This window comes from Mya arenaria, chromosome 9 (assembly GCF_026914265.1).
Source record: "Mya arenaria isolate MELC-2E11 chromosome 9, ASM2691426v1".
NCBI lineage: Eukaryota > Metazoa > Mollusca > Bivalvia > Myida > Myidae > Mya > Mya arenaria.
The window spans coordinates 46,867,902-46,888,980 of NC_069130.1; the positions used below are offsets into that span (position 1 = coordinate 46,867,902).

Sequence of the window (21,079 nt, forward strand, 5' to 3'; positions counted from 1 at the left end):
TAGGCAGCAGCATTATCACAAGACTCTTGTGATGGAAGATAGGCAGCAGTATTATCACAAGACTCTTGGCCATAAAAATTAGGGATGGCAACGAGTTTTAGTGCTCGATACGTCATTGATGAAAAGCGTTTCTTACCTTCCTTCAACATCTCTCCTTCGTTCTCAGCGCTTATCTTGAAATCGTCTGTTTGCAGCTGTCAACAAAACAGATCAAGACATTAAGCATCCAATAATTCAAAGGCAATTTTACAAAAATAATATAAACTAATAAAGACAATATTGTAACGAAAAACAATATAACTACATTAGTGTTTTTTATGTACGCTGTCATTGAGGTGACAGGCGTAAATATCTGTTTTTATCTCGTGCTCACGACTTACTGACTTCCAACGACTCACATGTTGTGGCCACGACTTAAAGTAACTCGTTCATGGTTTGTAACATGCATTTTTTTTAATTATGAAATAAAGTGTGGCAAATCATAAGGAGTGTTAAAAAAAGAAGCTGGAACCCTTAAAGATGCACTCTTACTCCAATATAAGATTTACCGCAAGTAATATTATTGTTTAAATATAATGAAAAGAATGGATAAATGTTGAAAACAGTTGTTCTTATGAATATAACAGAGTTTAATTTGAAAGAAAGGTGTAGAAACACGGTATTTCTACCTTATGCGACTATAGTAGATCACCGTAAATATTTTAGCACTTGCCAATCATTAAATATTTTTGCTATTAAATCGACGGTTACAATCCTATTATCAGTTATAAATGGTTTCCATAAATGCACTATTTAGTAAGTAGTTAAAGGTTTATCGCTCAAAATTGATGTTTGTTATACATGTGTATGTATTGATTTTGAATGAGAATGTCACTTTTAGCAGATGATGTTGCTCAACTAGTTTCTTTGAAGACCACATTTTTGTAACGCAATTGAAAATTAACTACGGGTGTGGTGTTGCGTGATTCATTGATTGACATTATCACGTGATGTTATCAATGTATCCAAAACAGGGCAACATATCCACCACTGTTTTTTAAGTCCCGGTGGCCGTGAGGATTAGTCGGCTGTTTCCAACTTTATTTCTTGACTTTACCAGCGTGGGTTCACACCTCACTAAAACCAAAATACTTTGTTATGCTATAATTTCTGCAATTTCGACATCATAGAGTAAACTAATGATAAAATAAGTGTTTTAGATGCATTACCGGGAAAACTAATGTTTGGTTCAAAACATGAGCGAGTCACTTTAATAAACTCGAGGCCACCACTTCGTATGCAATAGACGCGGGAGAGCTCAGATCGGTTCAGTTTGTGTCATGGGTGGAGTCCCAATGGTACGCAACCTTGGTTTGGCCTTACATCGAATAGATCACCACGCAGAAATATGCACCCCAAACCCCTGCATATACCCATATAGGGACCCCCACCTACACCAAAATCCGGTGATTTTATATGACGAGATGTTTAACCAAGGTTGGGTACCATGTTGTGCCTTGTGTCGGTAAGCTGGTTCAGTTGTGTTCACTATCATGTAAAGTCATACCTGTCTAATATGTTCCACGGAATGTGGTGCTATGGGCCGGTATTCTAGTTCAGTTGTGTTCACTTTCATGTAAAGTCATACCTGTAATATGTTCCACGGAATGTGGTGCTATGGTCCGGTATTCTAGCTCTGTTGTGTCCGCTATCATGTAAAGTCATACCTGTCTAGTATGTTCCACGGCGGGCTGTGCCTGTTGTCGGTACGCTAGTTCAGTTGTGTCCGCTATTAAGTTAAGAAATACCTATTTAATGTGTTCAACGGCTTGTTATGCCTCGGGTCGGTATGCCAGTTCAGTTGTGTCATCAATCATGTAATGTCACACATGTTTAATCTGTTCCACGGAGTGTGGTGCCTCAGGTCGGTGTATGCTAATTCAGCTGTGCCATCTATCATGTGATGTCACACCTGTTTAATCTGTTCCACGGAGTGTGGTGCCTCAGGTCAGTGTATGCTAGTTCAGTTGTGACGGCCATCATGTAATGTCACACCTGTTTAATCTGTTCCACGGAGTGTGGTGCCTCAGGTCGGTGTATGCTAATTCAGCTGTGCCATCTATCATATGATGTCACACCTGTTTAATCTGTTCCACGGAGTGTGGTGCCTCAAGTCGGTGTATGCTAGTTCAGTTGTGACGGCAATCATGCAATGTCACACCTGTTTAATCTGTTCCACGGAGTGTGGTGCCTCAGGTCGGTGTATGCTAGTTCAGTTGTGACGGCCATCATGTAATGTCACACCTGTTTAATCTGTTCCACGGAGTGTGGTGCCTCAGGTCGGTGTATGCTAGTTGAGTTGTGACGGCAATCATGCAATGTCACACCTGTTTAATTTGTTCCACGGAGTGTGGTGCCTCAGGTCGGTGTATGCTAGTTCAGTTGTGACGGCAATCATGCAATGTCACACCTGTTTAATCTGTTCCACGGAGTGTGGTGCCTCAGGTCGGTGTATGCTAGTTCAGTTGTGACGGCCATCATGTAATGTCACACCTGTTTAATCTGTTCCACGGAGTGTGGTGCCTCAGGTCGGTGTATGCTAGTTGAGTTGTGACGGCCATCATGTAATGTCACACCTGTTTAATCTGTTCCACGGAGTGTGGTGCCTCAGGTCGGTGTATGCTAGTTGAGTTGTGACGACCATCATGTAATGTCACACCTGTTTAATCTGTTCCACGGCGTGTTGTGCCTGTTGTCGGTGTATGCTAATTCAGTAATGCCCACTACTATGTAAAATCATACCTGTTCAATCTGCTCCATGGCGTGTTGTGCCTCGGGTTGGTTTGCTACCTCAGTTTAGTCTTAAAACATGTAAGATTGTACCTTCTTAAGCTGTTTCACGGCGTGTTGTGCCTCGGGTCGGTGTGCTACCTCAGTTTAGTCTTAAAGCATGTAAGTTCGTACCTTCTTAAGTTTTTCCACGGCGTGTTGTGCCTTGTGTCGGTTTGCTCCCTCAATTTGGTCATACAGCATATAAGTTCTTACCTTCTTAGGTTGTTCTACGGCGTGTTGTGCGTACCTTCTTAAGCTGTTCCACGTCGTGTGATGCCTCGGGTCGGTTTGCTACCTCAGTTTAGTAATAAAGCATGTAAGTTTGTACCTTCTTAAGCTGTTTCACGGCGTGTTGTGCCTCGTGTGTGTTTGCTTGTTCAGTTTAGTAATAAAGCATGTAAGTGCGTACCTTCTTAAGCTGTTCCACGGCGTGTTGTGCCTCGTGTCGGTTTGCTAGTTCAGTTTAGTAATAAAGCATGTAAGTTCGTACCTTCTTAAGCTGTTCCACGGCGTGTTGTGCCTCGGGTCGGTGTGCTTCCCCAGTTTAGTAATAAAGCATGTAAGTGCGTACCTTCTTAAGCTCACGGCGTGTTGTGCCTCGGGTCGGTGTGCTACCTCAGTTTAGTCATAAAGCATGTAAGTTCGTACCTTCTTAAGCTGTTCCACGGCGTGTTGTGCCTCGTGTCGGTTTGCTAGTTCAGTTTAGTCATAAAGCATGTAAGTTCGTACCTTCTTAAGCTGTTCCACGGCGTGTTGTGCCTCGTGTCGGTTTGCTAGTTCAGTTTAGTCATAAAGCATGTAAGTGCGTACCTTCTTAAGCTGTTCCACGGCGTGTTGTGCCTCGTGTCGGTTTGCTAGTTCAGTTTAGTCATACAGCATGTAAGTGCGTACCTTCTTAAGCTGTTCCACGGCGTGTTGTGCCTCGTGTCGGTTTGCTAGTTCAGTTAAGTCATACAGCATGTAAGTGCGTACCTTCTTAAGCTGTTCCACGGCGTGTTGTGCCTCGTGTCGGTTTGCTAGTTCAGTTTAGTCATACAGCATGTAAGTGCGTACCTTCTTAAGCTGTTCCACGGCGTGTTGTGCCTCGGGTCGGTTTGCTAGTTCAGTTTAGTCATACAGCATGTAAGTGCGTACCTTCTTAAGCTGTTCCACGGCGTGTTGTGCCTCGGGTCGGTGTGCTTCCCAAGTTTAGTAATAAAGCATGTTAGTGCGTACCTTCTTAAGCTGTTCCACGGCGTGTTGTGCCTCGGGTCGGTTTGCAAGTTCAGTTGAGTCATAAAGCATGTAAGTTCGCACCTTCTTAAGCTGTTCCACGGCGTGATGTGCCTCAGGTGGGTTTGCTAGTTCAGTTGAGTCATAAAGCATGCAAGTTCGTACCTTCTTAAGCTGTTCCACGGCGTGTTGTGCCTCAGGTGGGTTTGCTAGTTCAGTTGAGTCATAAAGCATGTAAGTTCGTACCTTCTTAAGCTGTTCCACGGCGTGTTGTGCCTCAGGTGGGTTTGCTAGTTCAGTTGAGTCATAAAGCATGTTAGTTCGTACCTTCTTAAGCTGTTCCACGGCGTGTTGTGCCTCAGGTGGGTTTGCTAGTTCAGTTGAGTCATAAAGCATGTAAGTTCGTACCTTCTTAAGCTGTTCCACGGCATGTTGTGCTTCTGGTCGGTTTGCTAGTTCAGTCTTGTCCTCCAGCAGGGTGCGGAGCTTGAACAGGAAGTCTACTAGTTCCGTGTCCTTGACCTTCTGGTCATTGGAGTGGCGTACTCGTCGACCAATGTCCCGAACCTTAAATGTAATGTTTCAAATATGTATTGACAAACAAAGGTACAAAACATATAATATGTAGTAACGTATCTATATATATATATATATATATATATAGAGAGAGAGGGATAGATAGATAGATATGTTACTACATATGATATTGTATGATAGTATGCATGATAGAATATATATACATATATGCCCTGTAAGACTTCTTGGTTGTTTGGATAAGAGTAACGAATGTACAAAATAATCAATAAGATAAGAGTATTTGCAATGGTAATGTCAGGCCTAAACAAAATATGTCTGTTTCCTGTAACCCGACCGACCGTAATTGTTTACCGCCGACCGCAACTTTTTTATGCCCCATAATTCAAAAATTCAGATTTTTAGCGATCTCTGGCCTGTGATGACAACGATAATTTAAATAATTTAGTCCTGTCCGAACTCGTCGCATTGTTACAAACGTTTCCGGTTTGATAAGTTGAAACAATGGCAAAACGCTTATTGGCTCTGGCATTAAACTGCAGGGCTTTAAATTGACCCGAGCTCCCGAGTCCCGGGCTTTGACGCACAGAAATCGTAAATGACCCGAAATTGATGCATCATACATTTGTAGTATGCGTCAGTTTTGACCCGGGATATTTCGGTGTGAGAGTAGATATCTTCTGAAAGGAGCCTCAATTCATGATCTGAATGTTTGTTTAACCCGCAAGAGCAATTAACACCCGAAGTGACAAGTGATTATCGATCTGAAAATTGATCGGTAACTGTGTCAATTAGCAGCACTCAAACTCAATGACGTAATATTAACTCCACCTAATATGCAAATTACCGGATACCTTCCGCGTTTTCGCAATGGTTTTGAAAAACAACAATGCAAAGATATATTTTGTTCATTTATTTAAAGTTTTTTTTTTAATATCTTGAAAAAATATTCATTATAAGTTTTTAATGAGTTATTAGAAAGATAAACATTTTTCGTAGCACATGGTCTTAAAAGCGCGGGAAACAGGACTCGAAGGGTGAAAGCGAAAAGGTTCTAAGTGACATTAAGTAAAGAAGCAGATAGAACCTTTTCGCTTTCACCCCTCGAGGTGCAGGCTAACTTCATTTTAATGAAAGTAAAAGGAGAACTGCGTAGATCGTTGTCAGTGTTACAGTTAAGTTCTATAACAAAACAGTATTGTATAATGCACCAGTCAATTGTAACCACGCCCCCCCCCCCTCCCAGGTCCGGGGGTATACCGGGGATAGCCGGGGGAAAGGGCCGTGTTTTACTTTCCAGGTGCCCCCGCAGGGCCGGGTGACCGCGGTGGTTTTGTCATAGCGCCAAATTTAGCGGAGTTTGGGTCTTATATAGAGTCTCTGGGTGCGGGGGCATTTGGCCGGGGTTTAACCATTAGTTCGTCCCCACAGGACGGGGATTTTACCCGTGGTTGGCTGGACCAAAAGTCCAAGTCCCGGCTATTCCCCGGACCTGGGGGCCGTGGTTACAATTGACTGGTGCATAATAGTTATGGTTATGCCATTTATGAAAAATACAATGCTGCAATAAGAACGTTGAATGTTTTTGTTTACTTCCGGAAAAAAGATAAACGTGAAAGTGAAACTGAAAGTTAAAGTAAGAATGATGTCGTTGCAAATAAACAATCGCTGGTGCATATTGGAATTTGACAAGGATGCATTGGGTTACATAACAAACATGCATTAACTAAATAATACGTTCGTCAAGGTCAGAACATATTTTTCCAAATTTTGACTCTGGGAATTTTTTAACCACCAGTCCAGAAAAGGAAATAAGACAAGATATTCTATTAAAAGTTAAATTGATTTTTTTTCATTGTGCTTGAGATTTTTACAGAATGAACAGTGGATCTAATATGGAAATTGTTTGTTTTTGAACAGGGTTGTTTCAACCCTGTTCAGTGTAGCCACAAACTCGACACTCACAACAGAAAATTCCTATTAATAGTTACAAATGTCGCCAGCCGATTTACCACCAAAAATATAGTTTGAGAAGGTGCAGACTATATTAATTGCAAGCTATGTTTTAAATAACCGAGGTAGATTTGACAAAGCAAGAAGCAATCATAACGCAATATCTATTTAAATAATTAAATCTGTTGAACTTAGATAAAGATAATATTAAAGAAGTATCCCTGCACCAAAAGATGAATGAACATCGAAACGTAAACGAAGAATTACTATCCACTCTAAGCGCATCATTCAATCACGTGACACAATGATGAAGCCAAGTGAATTTACAGTCGAAGAGAGATAATCCTGTAATGAGATAATGCAGTAAGTTAATCAGATTTCTCTGCCTTGTCTTTGTAAAGAAGAAGCGGGAAATCCAAGCTTGATTGATTGTCGTGCATATTTGAAGTCTACAGAGATATTTGTTTTACTTTGTTTTAGAAAACTTGATTGTAGTATTAATTTGCATTTGTAGTCTTTTGTGTTTGTCTTGGGTTAGCAATGGATTGGAATGATCATTATTTCATTCAGCTGCATTTATTTAGTTTTGTCATGTATTTTTACGACATCAGCAGATTTTGTATTTAAACCGAGAATGGCAGTTCCGTGAGATTCTTTTAGCCTCTTTCCATATATTAATTTATGTGGGTTTGGTTAATGATGATAACATGCATAGATAACAGAAGTCACCATGGGAGTACGAGGGAGTAGGAGTGTTTGATTCCATAAATCAGTAAGTTCCATGTCAATGATTTGTTTTATGATGAACTGTGTTGTTGTTGTTGTTGTTGTTGTTGTAATCGCTTGTATTATATGTGTGTTTTATATGCTTTAGCCATTTAATTTAATCTGCCACTGCACACGATTAAATCGTACCTGGTATAAGATATAAGATGTTAACTTATAAACATGTTATTATTCATTATCTTATGGTTGTTTATATTTATATTTTCATGACGCTCCGATATTATATCTACCTTCGATAATGTTGAATATAGAGATATTGAAGAACACTGACAAACACAGTCTGTGTTTGTTGTTTGAATTTTAACTGCTACATATGGTAACCTGGACATATAGACCCACCCTCGCTTAGGAATTACAAATGTATTCTCATCTTAAAACCTGGAATGACCTAGAAAGCAACAATGGTCTCATTGATCTCAATTATCACACAGTTTCCCTGGTTAAAACATCACGTGATAGCCCACGTGGGAATAACAAACGTGCTAAAGTGCTGACGAGTAACCTGACGATATAGAAATAGAAGAGAGTTGCTAACCATATAGACAATGAAGAAAAAAAAGTTTTGAAATTAAAGATTTTATGCTAACTTTATATGATGTATATATATCTACAATTGTTTGAAATTATTTAATTTTTCATCATTTTAATTAAGAAACCATTTCTCTTTAATCTGTTTCATTTTCGAAGTTGTTTTGTGAATAACAAGGCAAAACATAGGCAAACTCTTTCTAATGAGTAAAGTTTGATTAATATATATATATATATATATATATATATATATATATATATATATATATATATATATATATATATATATATATATATATATATATATATATACTCATATGTAACACCATATGATGGAGTTCTGCTCGGATTGGTTACGTTCTCCATCATTGTTTGCCTTCTTACACAGCGACATTAATTTTATTGTCAATAAAATATTAATTTTTCATTTACCATCATGCTTCAATAAACCTGGGGCGGTCCCTATGGTTGTTTTACACGCCGACTCTTAGAGTCACTGTGCAACATATCAGCACCTTATTAATACAAACATGATCGTAAATCATAATGGTGAAAACCCGTTTAAAACCCTGTTCATACAGCGCTATCAGCGCTTTGATTAACTTGTGGAAACTATTTAATGAAGGTACTGTATGTGTACTAGTTTTGCTGTTTCACTGTTTAAAAAAGAAAATGGTATTAATTTTTGATCAGTCAGTCTAAGCTTTTTTGACACTGATTCTAGTCTATTTAAACCTATTCCAGTCCAATCATTTTATAAAGTATTGATTTTTAATATTACCCTTAACGCGTTAAGCACAACTATGTCAGGTATTTTGACCAGTGTAGACCATTCAGGGTCTACACTGTTCGCTGCCGAGTCAGTAGGTAAGGTTTAAGGAATGACGTCACAATTACGTGTACTTCCGTTGTGTGGAAAATTCTCAATAAAAAAAATGTTCTTATGATTGATAGACATGTTTTCACATGCTCAATACACTGTAAATCAAACATATCATTATTCCTGAAACTTTTATACCTTAAGTATCTATTCTTGCTTGATTTATCATTTAAAGTAGAGATTAAAGCATAAACCGCTGCCCTATAGTTGAAAGGTCATTTTGGAAGAACTGTCATGGCGGACGGTGCAAATTTTAGAGTTTGTTTTTCAAGTGGTGATTTTTCTTAGGAATAACTTGACCCCCCTTTTGTATTGGCTTAAAAGTTAATTTAAAGCTTGTACTTTAAGAATATGTGGTTATCATAGCCTGCATTCGCTCGAAATGCCTTTAAATGTTGTCTAAAAATATAATTTTACATTGAATTATATAGGGAATAACAATGGTGGTGTGTAACCTTAAGTGCCCAAGCAGTGAACAGCGTATACGATGGGTCTACACTGGTCCTGTACAATTCTGACAGCGCTCTAAGAGTTAAATGGTTTAGTTATTGATTCTAGTCATTTATCAATCGAAGTATAGATTTATATATATATGTTTTGTGGAGATTCTCGCCAGTTCATGTTGTAACAGCGGTTTGATGCTAGTCAGATTTTATAGTCTAGTTATGATTCTTACCATGTCTAGCCAACTGTTTATATTATAATAGTAATTGCCATGTACATTTAATTGTAATACAACTTGATATTATTACACAGTCTATTTTAAAATAGTTTGTGCAATAATATCATGTTTTATTACTACAAAATGTATGCATTTTGAAAGTTTTGTTTAAAACATTTGCCAAAAATAAATTGTCTAAATGTTATTTGATTCACTTTTTCACTGGGTTATATTTGCAAAGTGTAAATATGAACTGCTTCCCTGGTGAACATACTGAGAATGCTCAAACCCAGGTCTTGCCCTTCAAAAGGATGCATTCTACAACTGAAATACATGTACAATGGCTGTTAAGCTAGCAGTTTAAACTTATTTAAGGCAGAAAGCTTGAATCTATATATCACACTGAATTCGTTTTAAAATAATTCACCTGAAATAAACATGAATATTGGATAATTCTGACATTTAAAAACAAGAGGGCCAAATTGCCCTGAATCGCTCACCTGTCATATATTGCACATTGGTTTGATAAGAAATCTGGATGGTTCAAAGTAGTTAAGGTTTTTTAGAAGTCTGGAATAAGCTAGGACTTATGGAGTATATCAAGTAAGAGGATGATATGTTGAACAGTGATGATAACATGGAGTCTGGTGAATGAACAACAAGAATTAGTTTAATTGCTTTTATTAATGAACTCAGTATTATAACAAGTGTTGGCAGTAACATATCTTTTAAAAATGTGTTAATTATTGTAGCGTAACAAAAAGCAAAAAAAAACGGTAGAGTAAGTTGCACACATTTTGATATTTTTATGCAGTTATAGAAATATGATGTTTTACATCAGAAATATGATACATGTAACACATATGTTTAATTCTAATGAAGCAATGAGTAGCTATCTGCAACAAAATAATAAAAATGACATTATTTCTTCAAATGCCCTATTTGTATGAAATATTGAATGTTGTAAGTATTAAAAAAGCATAATGAGGAGTTTAAAACAGTCATTACATATCAGATAGATTTACTGGACCACTTATTGCAAAGTTTTATATATGGTTTTACCTATGCCTGTTACCAAAAAGAACATAATGTAAATATTGCATTGCTGAATGAAAGTAGCCACCATTGTTTTAATTTTATGACGCAAAGAAGTTTGGATTTTACATAAGCCTTACTGAACGGTTTGTTGGCATTGAAAGTAAATTTATTTGAATGAAATGACAATGTTGACATTGAAGCAAGGGCAAGTATGATAGTTTTGCTTAGTTTTGTATTGTCAAGCTGAATGGATTTAGACATAAAATAGCATGATTAAAATTGTAATAAGAACTAGATGGATGTCGGCGGAACGCCAACAATGTCGAGCCCGTTGTTTCTTCTAACAGTAAGGTTAAGTAGGGAAGTTTTATTGACCTTGAAGTATGACCTTGACCTGTTTTTGATAGACATTTTGGCATTTGACCTTGAAGCATGGCCTTGACCTACTGATGGTCATGGTTCTTGCACCCGAAACACCACATTCTCATGTTGATCATTTGTGCAAAGTTATTTCAAAATATGTTGGTAAATAAGGAAGATATAGCCAGGACACCAGACATTTTGGCATTTGACCTTGAAGAATGACCTTGAGCTTTAACTAATAAACAGGGTTCTTGCACCCAACACACCGTCTTCTCATGTTGATCAGTTGTGCAAATTTATTTTAAAATCTGTAAATGAGGAAATTTTAGCCTGGACATGAGAAATTTTGGCATTTGACCTTGAACTGAGGGACATGGTTCTTGCACGTGACACATCGCCTTCTCGTGTTGATCATTTGTGCAAAGTTATTTCAAAATATATTGGTAAATGAGGGAGATATAGCTGGGACATGAGAAATTTTGGCATTTGACCATGAAGCAGAACCTTGACTTTTAACTAACAGACATGGTTCTTGCTTCCGACATACCGCCTTTTCAGGTTGATCATTTGTGCAAAGTTATTTCAAAATATGTTGATAAATGAGGAAGATATAGCCTGGACATGAGAAATTTTGGCATTTGACCTTGAAGTTTGACCTTGACCTTGAACTGACGGACATGTTTCTTTCAGGTGATACATTGTCTTCTCATGTTGATCATTTGTGCAAAGGTATTTAAAAAAATGTTGGTAAATGAGGAAGAAATAGCCGGGACACAAGAAATTTTGGCATTTTACCTTGAAGTATGTCCTTGACCTTGAAGTGACGGACATGGTTCTTGCACGCGACACATCGCTTTCACGTTGATCATTTGTGCAAAGTTATTTTAAAATTGGTTGGTCAATGAGAGTGATATAGCACAGACACAAAATTGACGGATTTACTGACTTACTTACTTACTAACGAACGGACACCGGACCGCCTTTGTGACAACTATATCGAGCTTCCGCAAGCGGGCTCGACAACAATGAATCAAAGTATACAAGCATTTGGCATTTTGTAACTAAAAATCAAAAGGTACAAGTATTTTGTTCAATGAAAATATGATTTAAAATATACAAACTTTTGCCAGTATTATAAGAGATAAATTTTTAATTAGTATGACATCAAAACTTATATATAGAAATCATTTATATGAATCAAGAATTAAACACTAGAGTTTTAAAAGTTGAAATGACAAAGTTGGCACAGAAGACAGGGCGTGTACACTTGTTCTGTTAAGTCTTTGAATGTGGCCGAGCTAAATAGGGTTTAGAAATACAAACATTTGACATCGCTAAAATTGTACCGGTAACTAGAACAATAATTTAAAATATACAAGCATTTGGCACTATGTAACTATAAATCAAAATATACAAGCATTTGACACTATGTAACTATAAATCAAAATGTACAAGCATTTGACACTATGTAACTATAAATCAAAATGTACAAGCATTTGACACTATGTAACTATAAATCAAAATATACAAGCATTTGACACTATGTAACTATAAATCAAAATGTACAAGCATTTGACACTATGTAACTATAAATCAAAATGTACAAGCATTTGGCACTATGTAACTATAAATCAAAATGTGCAAGCGTTTGGCACTATGTATGTAACTATACAGGGCTATTTATCTTGTATATTATAATCTTTTTATCTTGTATATTATAATCTTAAGTTTTGAAGTCGCAGGCCATCAAAACTTTTTTAGAAACCATGTTAAATGTATAAAAGATGATACCTAAGGGTTTTTGAAGTCAGATGGTTATACTTGCTAATCTTTCAAAAGGTCATCATTTATTTAGCCCTGGTAATACATGTAAACATAAATGGCTATAAACTATGTATTAAGAAATGTTAAACTCTCCAAAGTTTAGAAGAGTTGTGTATCGAATGTACAGAAACTATAAAAATCACAATAACTATTTCAACAGCATACTTTGGTTTATGTATGTGTAACTGGTGAGAAGTTGACAGTGGTGAATATATTAAGGTATGGTAGTTCGTGGACACCCCTTATTGTTTTAAACTTGTTTAGTGTGAAACATTAGTTATGCAATATGTTTAAAATTTTAATATTTAAAGTTTTCCTGTACCGAATTGAAATTGTTAATAAATATATAAATTCATTTATGCCAAAGTCAATTAACTGATACAGTTAAAAAAATTAATGGTATTTTTTGTACTTGCCATAAAAGTGTAACCCTTTTTGACCCACCAGTGATATTGACCTTATTTTTCATGGGCGAGAAAATTTGTCAATGTATGTTTTAATTTTCAAGAAGAAACTATGAAGAAATGGCAAAGTAATGTTACATTTTCTTAAATAATTTTGAATATTTAACTAAGTAATCTTTTGTATGACTTGAACAGAATTTATTTGCAGGATTATAAAGCTGTTGCCATAATCATTGTATGTTGATATTTAGAAGGGAAAGTATGAAGAAGTAGCAACTATTATGGCCATCAAAAAGGCCCAATGTTTGACCTTCTATCCCCCTATTGACCTTGACCATAATAATTTTCCATGAACAACAGCTGTGTTCAGACGGGTTTCTGTTAACTGATTGAAGGAGAAGTATAAAGAAATGTCAATGTTATGGGTAATGTTAAGTTTTCGTGCTGATGTTGACCTTTTGACTATTGTGATGACCGATATGGAATTCAAAAGTTGTGATTGGAATTTACAATTAGCTCTAAGTTAATCTTTAACAGGATGCAGAGGCCGGGTTAAGTGGTAAAGCCCCTTAACACTTTATAGAATAGTCAAGCTAAAAATGCAAAGAAGGTTTTTTTATATCATTGACCCATCTTTACACTTAATCTTTCATTCAATGATGAATCATTTTTTTATTAGTTTAACAATGAACTTTCCCGAGACAATTGCGTCTGTGTTTAGTAGGATTTCATCTTCCAGTTGGTGAATTGATAATTGTTCAAGATCACTGAAAGTGTCCTGAAGGACTTGCTTGTTTACAACATATTCCCTGTTGTCACAGGTGATGATGGCCTTCAGTTGATTTTTGACACTTGAAGTTCTGAACTTCCTTTTGCAGTGGGAACATGTGAATGTTGGCAAGTCTTCATTGTACGTCACCTCTTGATGGCATCCAAAACATGTGGATGTACTGGAGGCTTGTACACTTTCAATTTCTTTCTTTCCCTCCAGTATTTCCTCCCCGGCATTTTGTGTTACATTTTCAAGATCATCATGGAGGGTAATGTGAGAGTCTGTGCTAGTGCAGGGGTGTAGAAATGGGCCGGGAGCCGGTAAAATAACCCGGTTACTTTAGCATCTCTACCCGGCTAATTTCCCCACATCAACAAAAATAAAATCTGTTATTTTTTGTCATGTCTGTTCTGTTTACATCCGTTTAAAACCTTGATTGTTGATATTGTTTATTTTGCTTTCCGCGCGTTCCGACTACACTACAGCATTAGCTCGATACATGACGTCATTAGTCGCATCCCCCTCTGGGATGTTTTTCAAGTATTAGGTTTGGGTTTCCCAGTGTTCCGAATACAATAACATTAGCTCGATACATGACCTTATTAGTCGCATCCCCTCTGCGGATGTTTTGAAATTAATGATTTGCGAAGCAATGGAGGGTGAAATAAAAAAATAATTCCAGACACAAAAAAGCGTAGTAAGTATGCAACATGAGCGTGTCTGGCCTTCTGTTAGTCCTATTACCATTTACGCAACAGTAAATTTTATATACGCGTGTTAAACTTAACCAGGTGTAAACAAAATGAACAAGCTTGCGGTGATGTCACTGCTAAAAATAATCCATTATTTTGATGAATTTTACATGTACGTTGGCTGAAATTTAGTACGCTAATGTCACAAAGTGTCCAGATATTTCTTTGGTTATTAAAATGGAATAAGTTAGCTGCAGGTGAAATATCTAAAACCACAGAAAATGAAGTTAGATGTTTAATTTTCAGAGATTAATAGTGATTCAGTGGCTGAAAGTATATAATTGGTAGAGAAGAAATTACATATATTATTAGGAGGGAATAGCTAGCAAATGTCAAGGCATGTGGTCTGGAATGTTATAATATTATAATATTATCCTGAATCTGAATTTGACAGTAGTTTGGTTCATTAGTTAGCCCTCACTGGTGGGTGGGGGGATAGTACTCAGTTTCAGTATCATATTATAGTACATTTATGTTAAGGTTCCCTGTTACAAAATAAACATGCACCAGAAGACTAGAATGTTTGGTTAAAAAGGCTTAAATTCATCCCACAAGGGGCGTTGCCCCCTTGACCCTAACAGGGGGAGGACACCCAGACCCCCCCCGCCTACTTTTAGGATATTCCCTGCTACTTGAATTAATTTCTACACCCCTGCTAGTGGACAGGGTTTTCTCTCCCATGAATTCTCTTACTGTGACGTCTTCCCACCTATTCGTTCGGCCTATTGCTACTTTTTCAATGTCCTCATTCCAGATTGCTAGATGTTTTGAATCGGTCTCATCCGCGATTCTGATTGTCATTTTTGTCAACTTTTCGGACACTTTCACTGGAGTTGATACCTGTACAACCTTGGCAACAACATGGACCTGAAATGGAAGTATTGCTTGATGTATTAAATTTCTATTTTTGTAGTTGTATACATGCATAGAGTGGTGTTGGGTTGGATATATGTCTGACTGTTTGGGTAATTTTTTATAACATTTATATGTATGGTATAAGAAGAGATTTTCTTACAGCAAAGAAGGTAGTGTGTTTTCTGTGTTATTAGCATGTTTTGCAGTGTTACATCATATCATAAGCAGTCTATTTTCCAGAAGTATAGTCAATACCATGTAGTTTTAATAATTTAATTCATGAATGCAACTGGTAGTTATGCAATGATTTGTTTGAGATGAAATTCAACTGAAATAGTAATTAAACAAGAAATGTCACAGTAAGTGACGAATGCCCCAGAATGTGACATTGACCTATTAATAAGGTCAGTATATGAAAAGGTTACAGTCCGGACACAACCACATACACTTATTTTTTTATATGCAGCATTACATAGCAATCATATGATAAGTGTGACATTGACCTTGGAAATAGGGACATGGGTCTAGTGCGTGACACATCGTCTTTATTATATATGTCAAACACATGTGGCAAGTTATTTTAAAATCGGACCATTGATTTTCAATTCGGGGGCATAAAAATGACAAGAACAATGAAAAATTGAATTGGTGAATCACTGATCACTTTCGATAACAGTTTTGAGCCATTTTGAAGTAATATGATTCGAAAATGCTTTTAAATGACAAAGGGATTAAGAGAAATGGAACAGACATGGTTAGGCAATAAGTCAGGGTTCCCGTTGTCTGTTACACATGGGGGATTCATAAACCCTACTTGGGGAATTTTGTACCTCATATATGGAAATAAAGGAAACACTGTGATAAATGGTGAAATCTTAAGATTAATTTTCCCCCATATGAGGCGTTCTGGGAACCCTGTATGTCGGGTTACAGTGCTGAACTTGAAATGTTTATAACATAAAATTTACCTTTTCCCACACTGGTGCTTCTTTGACAACATTCAGTGTCATCTTTTTTCCAACATCTTCAGGTGGTTGTGAAGTGAAGTTCAGCTTTCGACTTGGTTTTGTAATTTTGGACTGATAAGTGTATTTCAAGTCAAAGTTTCCAGGTTTCTTGTATGATGGCATTGTAGCCATTTGCTGGAGGCACACTTGTGTTCTACAAAAAAAGGAAAAGGATTAGAGCATGTGTTTGGATGTAAATTTTTGACAGAATGCAGTTTCTGACAATGTGCATTTTTCGTTTTTTCTTTTGATATTCACAAAGAAGTTACTGCAGGTTAAATCGGTAGTTACTGAGCAACTAACCAACAATATACTTTAATACCAAAACATTAGTTTACCTAAATACATGTCTACAAGTTTTTGACAATTTCTGTTTTGTTCCTCTCACGTGCGATATCTGCATGTGCGATAACCATATTGACAAATTTATTAGTAGCAACAGGTGTTTTTGCCCAAAATGTATTGACTCCTAAACTGGTTGTTGGTGAATGTTTGTGTTCGGGTAATTATGTCATGCTGTTTTATTTCAAAATATTTTTTTATTCTTTATACCATAACATCCAAGTGTTTCATCGGTGGGGAATTTTAAAGTTAATTAAAATATAATTTGTCAAATCCACTGAAAAACGATTTGTTGGAAACTGCTTCTACTTCAGTATTCATTTAAACGCTGAGGAAATATAAAGACACCTGTTATTTTGTATGTTGACTGACATTTCATATTTACACTTAACAACTTTTCTAACGCTACCAGTAGCATTTTTGCAATAACTTTAAAACTACTTGTGATAATTGTGTGAAATTTTCAGAACAGTTAAAGAAATATATTAGACAGTGGTTGGTAGAAGACAAACTACAAACGTTTCCATATTTTGAAGATTTGTATTTTATTCGATGTAACCCCCACTTTACAAAGTCACAAAATTTATTGATTGATAAAATTACTAATAAAAATAAAGTCCTTTGAATGCTAACAATACAATTAGCAGTAGATTAAATAAACATACATGTAAATTGTTATAACCATCTTTGAATAACATCAATGTAAAGACACGTGTCATTCTGATACATTGAATGAAGCATAACAACACACAGTCCACCGTGTTTGGCACACTGAACTAAATTGTGAAAGTGTACTTAAATCACCACCTTTAAAGCTTTTTTCAAGCTCGATTACATTAAAGATGAAGTGTTTATGTCATGTACTCTTGGTGTAACGATTATTTAGTACTTGGTATGATTTCCATTACCACATATGCTTGGATGACGCCAGCATCGACTGTGCATGGACAAAATGTAATTTCGACAAGTGGCCTGAGAAACATGGTTCCCACTCCTCAATTCAAAAGCGAGAGTATATGCCCTGTGCTGCTGCAACATTATAGTATACCCTGATAATGCTTGTTCTAAATGAAAAATAGCTTTACTATATGCTGACATATAATAATAGTGTTACTTAAGTTGAATGATCATTTTTATTCTTCAAAATCATATATTTTTAAGTTTCAAAAGAGTGTCTGGCTTAGCCAAATGGTGTCGGGGTTGGACGAAATAACTCGCAAATTTTATTCTTTTTTCCCTACTTATTACTGATTAATACAGAGTGCAGATATCTCAGACTGTTTCGGCGATATATTGATGCGGCTAATGCCGACACCCATTAATATATTGTATTGATGAAGTGAAGTTTGGTGTAAAACGATTTTTTGCGTTAAAGTGTTTACCCGAATTTACTCTTTCCACTAAGGCCACACCAAATTAATTTCTAGTTCATCGGATTTCCCGCATGAGTTTTTTTCAAAGTAAAAAAAATAATTTTTATTTGAAATTTGCCTCCGCCCGCATCATTAAGAAGATGTCACAATATATTTTTTGGAGCTGGCATTTTTTTTCGCCATTTCGAACAACTATCGCCTATATTTGTTACAATTTTAGTGCTTTGCAACCTTAATTCGATTAGTTGTACATCGGTCAACCAAATGTATCCAGAAGCAAGATGGCTGCCCCCATGTGAATCGTTTTTCGTGATCATAAATAGTCTCTTTACATGCATTTTATCGTATTCAACCTACCGAAATGTAAAATAATTGACTAGTTTGACAAGCATACCATAGGTTTACTGTGTAAACGGCTGGGTTTCTTAGCCAATGCATTTGATCGACATTAAAAATACTTAAACTGAGCTTATTAATACAGTTATCATTATAAGAATAAACTGATGTCATTTAAGTTTTCATAGCAATGCATATTTGTGAATAATTTACAAGTTTGCCCACAAGTTGTTTAAGGAAGAAATTGAGTCATCTTTGGCACTGGTGTTTTCATCGCCACTCGCGGAATCATCCAAGAGAACATTTTAGTTATAATGCAAAAACAATTCAAAATACTTCCAATGGAACTGCAAATGCCTCTTGCAAAATACAATATGCACATTTGTAGCAAGTTGCATTATTCCAGAGAACATGTAAAATTTTGCAAAACTTGATATTTTAAGCCACTAAAATTCAGTGCAAATATTCATGAAAACAACTGGCACCAAACAGGTTTACCTAGTATTTATAACTGATGTATGCCCTTTATTAGAATCAGGAGGGAAAAAACATAATGATATGTTAGAAAAAAAACCTTGGTGTTTACTCTCAACACAATGCCAGTCAACTCAGTGTACCTAAATCATCAACAGGAACTTGTCTAATTGGATTTTGATGAATATGGTTGTATGTAATCTAAATACCCTTATTAGTGGGTCAAAATTTGCACGAACTTATAGGATACATTGATAAAGAACGTAATGCTATAAAATTAAGAACATTTAAGACTTACTTCGCATTTTCCATGTCTCTGAAAGCATGGTGACTTTCTGCTCTCCAAGAAACAAGGGTTTTGTAACCTGTTTCTGTTTGTACTGTCGCTCCAAAGAACTGACTTCCATTTCTGCTCGTTTTAAGAGGCGACACTTTGTGAATATAACCAACAACGTCAGGACAACTCTCTGGTTTCTTGTTTGTTTGCGCCATTGTTTTGATAGCAAAACGTTTGCGGGAAACCGATTTACTCAGTAACTACAGACAACGCGAAAACTTTTTCTTCTTCACAGGACATTGCGACAGGTAAACACTGAAAGTTTACCTGTCGCACCAAATTTTTACCTGTCGCAATGTTACAAACAGTATTCAGTTACATCAGCCTAAACCTTGATTTTAAGCCTCTTTGTTAAATAAGTTTTGTAATTTCCCATTATAACAGGTTTAGATCATTTTGGTTAGATTTGTCTTACAGTACAATAATAAATTACAAAAAAAAAGCCAAACATAATGTAAAAAAATCAATATTCGGATCTTATAAATGTCATAATTTTTTTCTTCCAAAAAAACTCATCTGGTTCGTCTACCCATGGAACAGCTAGATCTTACTCTTTTTATTCATCTTTAAATTAAAGATACAATACGGTTAAAAAATGTAACGAATTGTACTACTAGTCAAACTCAGGCACAACATTTATGCAAAAACGAAAGTAGAGTTCTTGTTATTGGCAATGTTAAACAGAGCGGAAAGAAAGTCAGCTCGGTATATTAATCATCATATTTAAATTAACATGATTGCCGGGAACCACTACATACAGAATTTTGTAATTTCCGAACATTTCCGTAAAATAAAAGTATAAGAGTACGAGCTGAAATAGGAACCTTAAGCCTTTTATCGGCTTTTACGGAAACATGTCGAAATGGGGTTTACAAATAGTGAAACACGGATTAACACGCTGAATAATCATGATATAAAAAAAACTCTGAACATTTATTTAGAAACTGAAAGTAAATTTTCCGAAAATTAAACGGTGCTGACTTTAATTTTTCACCGGACATTGTGACCGACCAAAACAAAAGTTTCGTCGGTCAAAATTGAAATATACCGGACATGTCCGACTGTCCGACGGACATTCGCATTGTCTGTAACTATTTTCTTTAGTACTATGCTTAAAAAAGTAGGTCCAATGTTGGTCATGAGCAGTGGTCGAAACTAGTATTAGCCCGACAGCAAAAAACTAGTATTTTTTCTCTCGGATTAGTGTAAATTCTCTATATACAAGCCCAACTTAAAAGTGACGAAAATAATTCCTAAAATGGTTTATCACTAGTTACAAGGGAAATCACAGGTTGTTAAAAGGTCATTGGTTGATGAAGGAAGTCACTGGATGCTAAAAAAATCACTGGTTGCTACGTTGTTTAAGTATATTGTTGACTAACAACGCATGAGGGACGACCCATGATGGACGACAAACAAAAGGCGGTCACAAAAGCTCACCTTGTCACAAAGTGACTGGGGAGCTAGAAACCCATGACCCCTGGAACGTGGATAATTTTGAAGCTTAAGTTTGAACAATGTTGGTAGAGGTCTACTAAACAATGCTTCACGCCAAATATCTAAGACCTAAGCCTTGTGGTTTTGGAGAAGAATTGTTTTTAAGGTTTTACTATATACATATAAGGAAAACCAATGACCCCCCGGGGCGGGGTCATTTTTTACCCCAATGCCAAAGTTTGGACAATAAAGGTAGAGGTCCACTTAATGATGTATTATGCCAAATAGCTCTAGTCCTTGTGAATTCGGAGAGAATTTTTTTTAATGCTTCCATTATATACAAATATTGAAAACCTAAGCCTATGAACACGGGGCGTGGCCAATTTTGACCCCAGGGCTA

At 36.3% G+C, this 21,079-nt stretch overlaps 1 protein-coding gene across 7 annotated transcripts in view; it reads right to left on the minus strand.

The window, feature by feature from the left end:
* The window catches only part of LOC128203282 (uncharacterized), a 33,180-nt gene that overhangs the window by 3,295 nt on the left and 8,806 nt on the right, over positions 1-21,079 (minus strand). For all 7 annotated transcript variants that reach the window (XM_052904629.1, XM_052904628.1, XM_052904627.1 and 4 more), the window contains exons 3-4: positions 4,432-4,590; positions 137-194 (exon numbers count right to left, since the gene is read on the minus strand). In XM_052904629.1, coding sequence (XP_052760589.1) covers positions 137-194; positions 4,432-4,590 — 217 coding nt within the window. The remainder of the gene's footprint in view (positions 1-136; positions 195-4,431; positions 4,591-21,079) is intronic.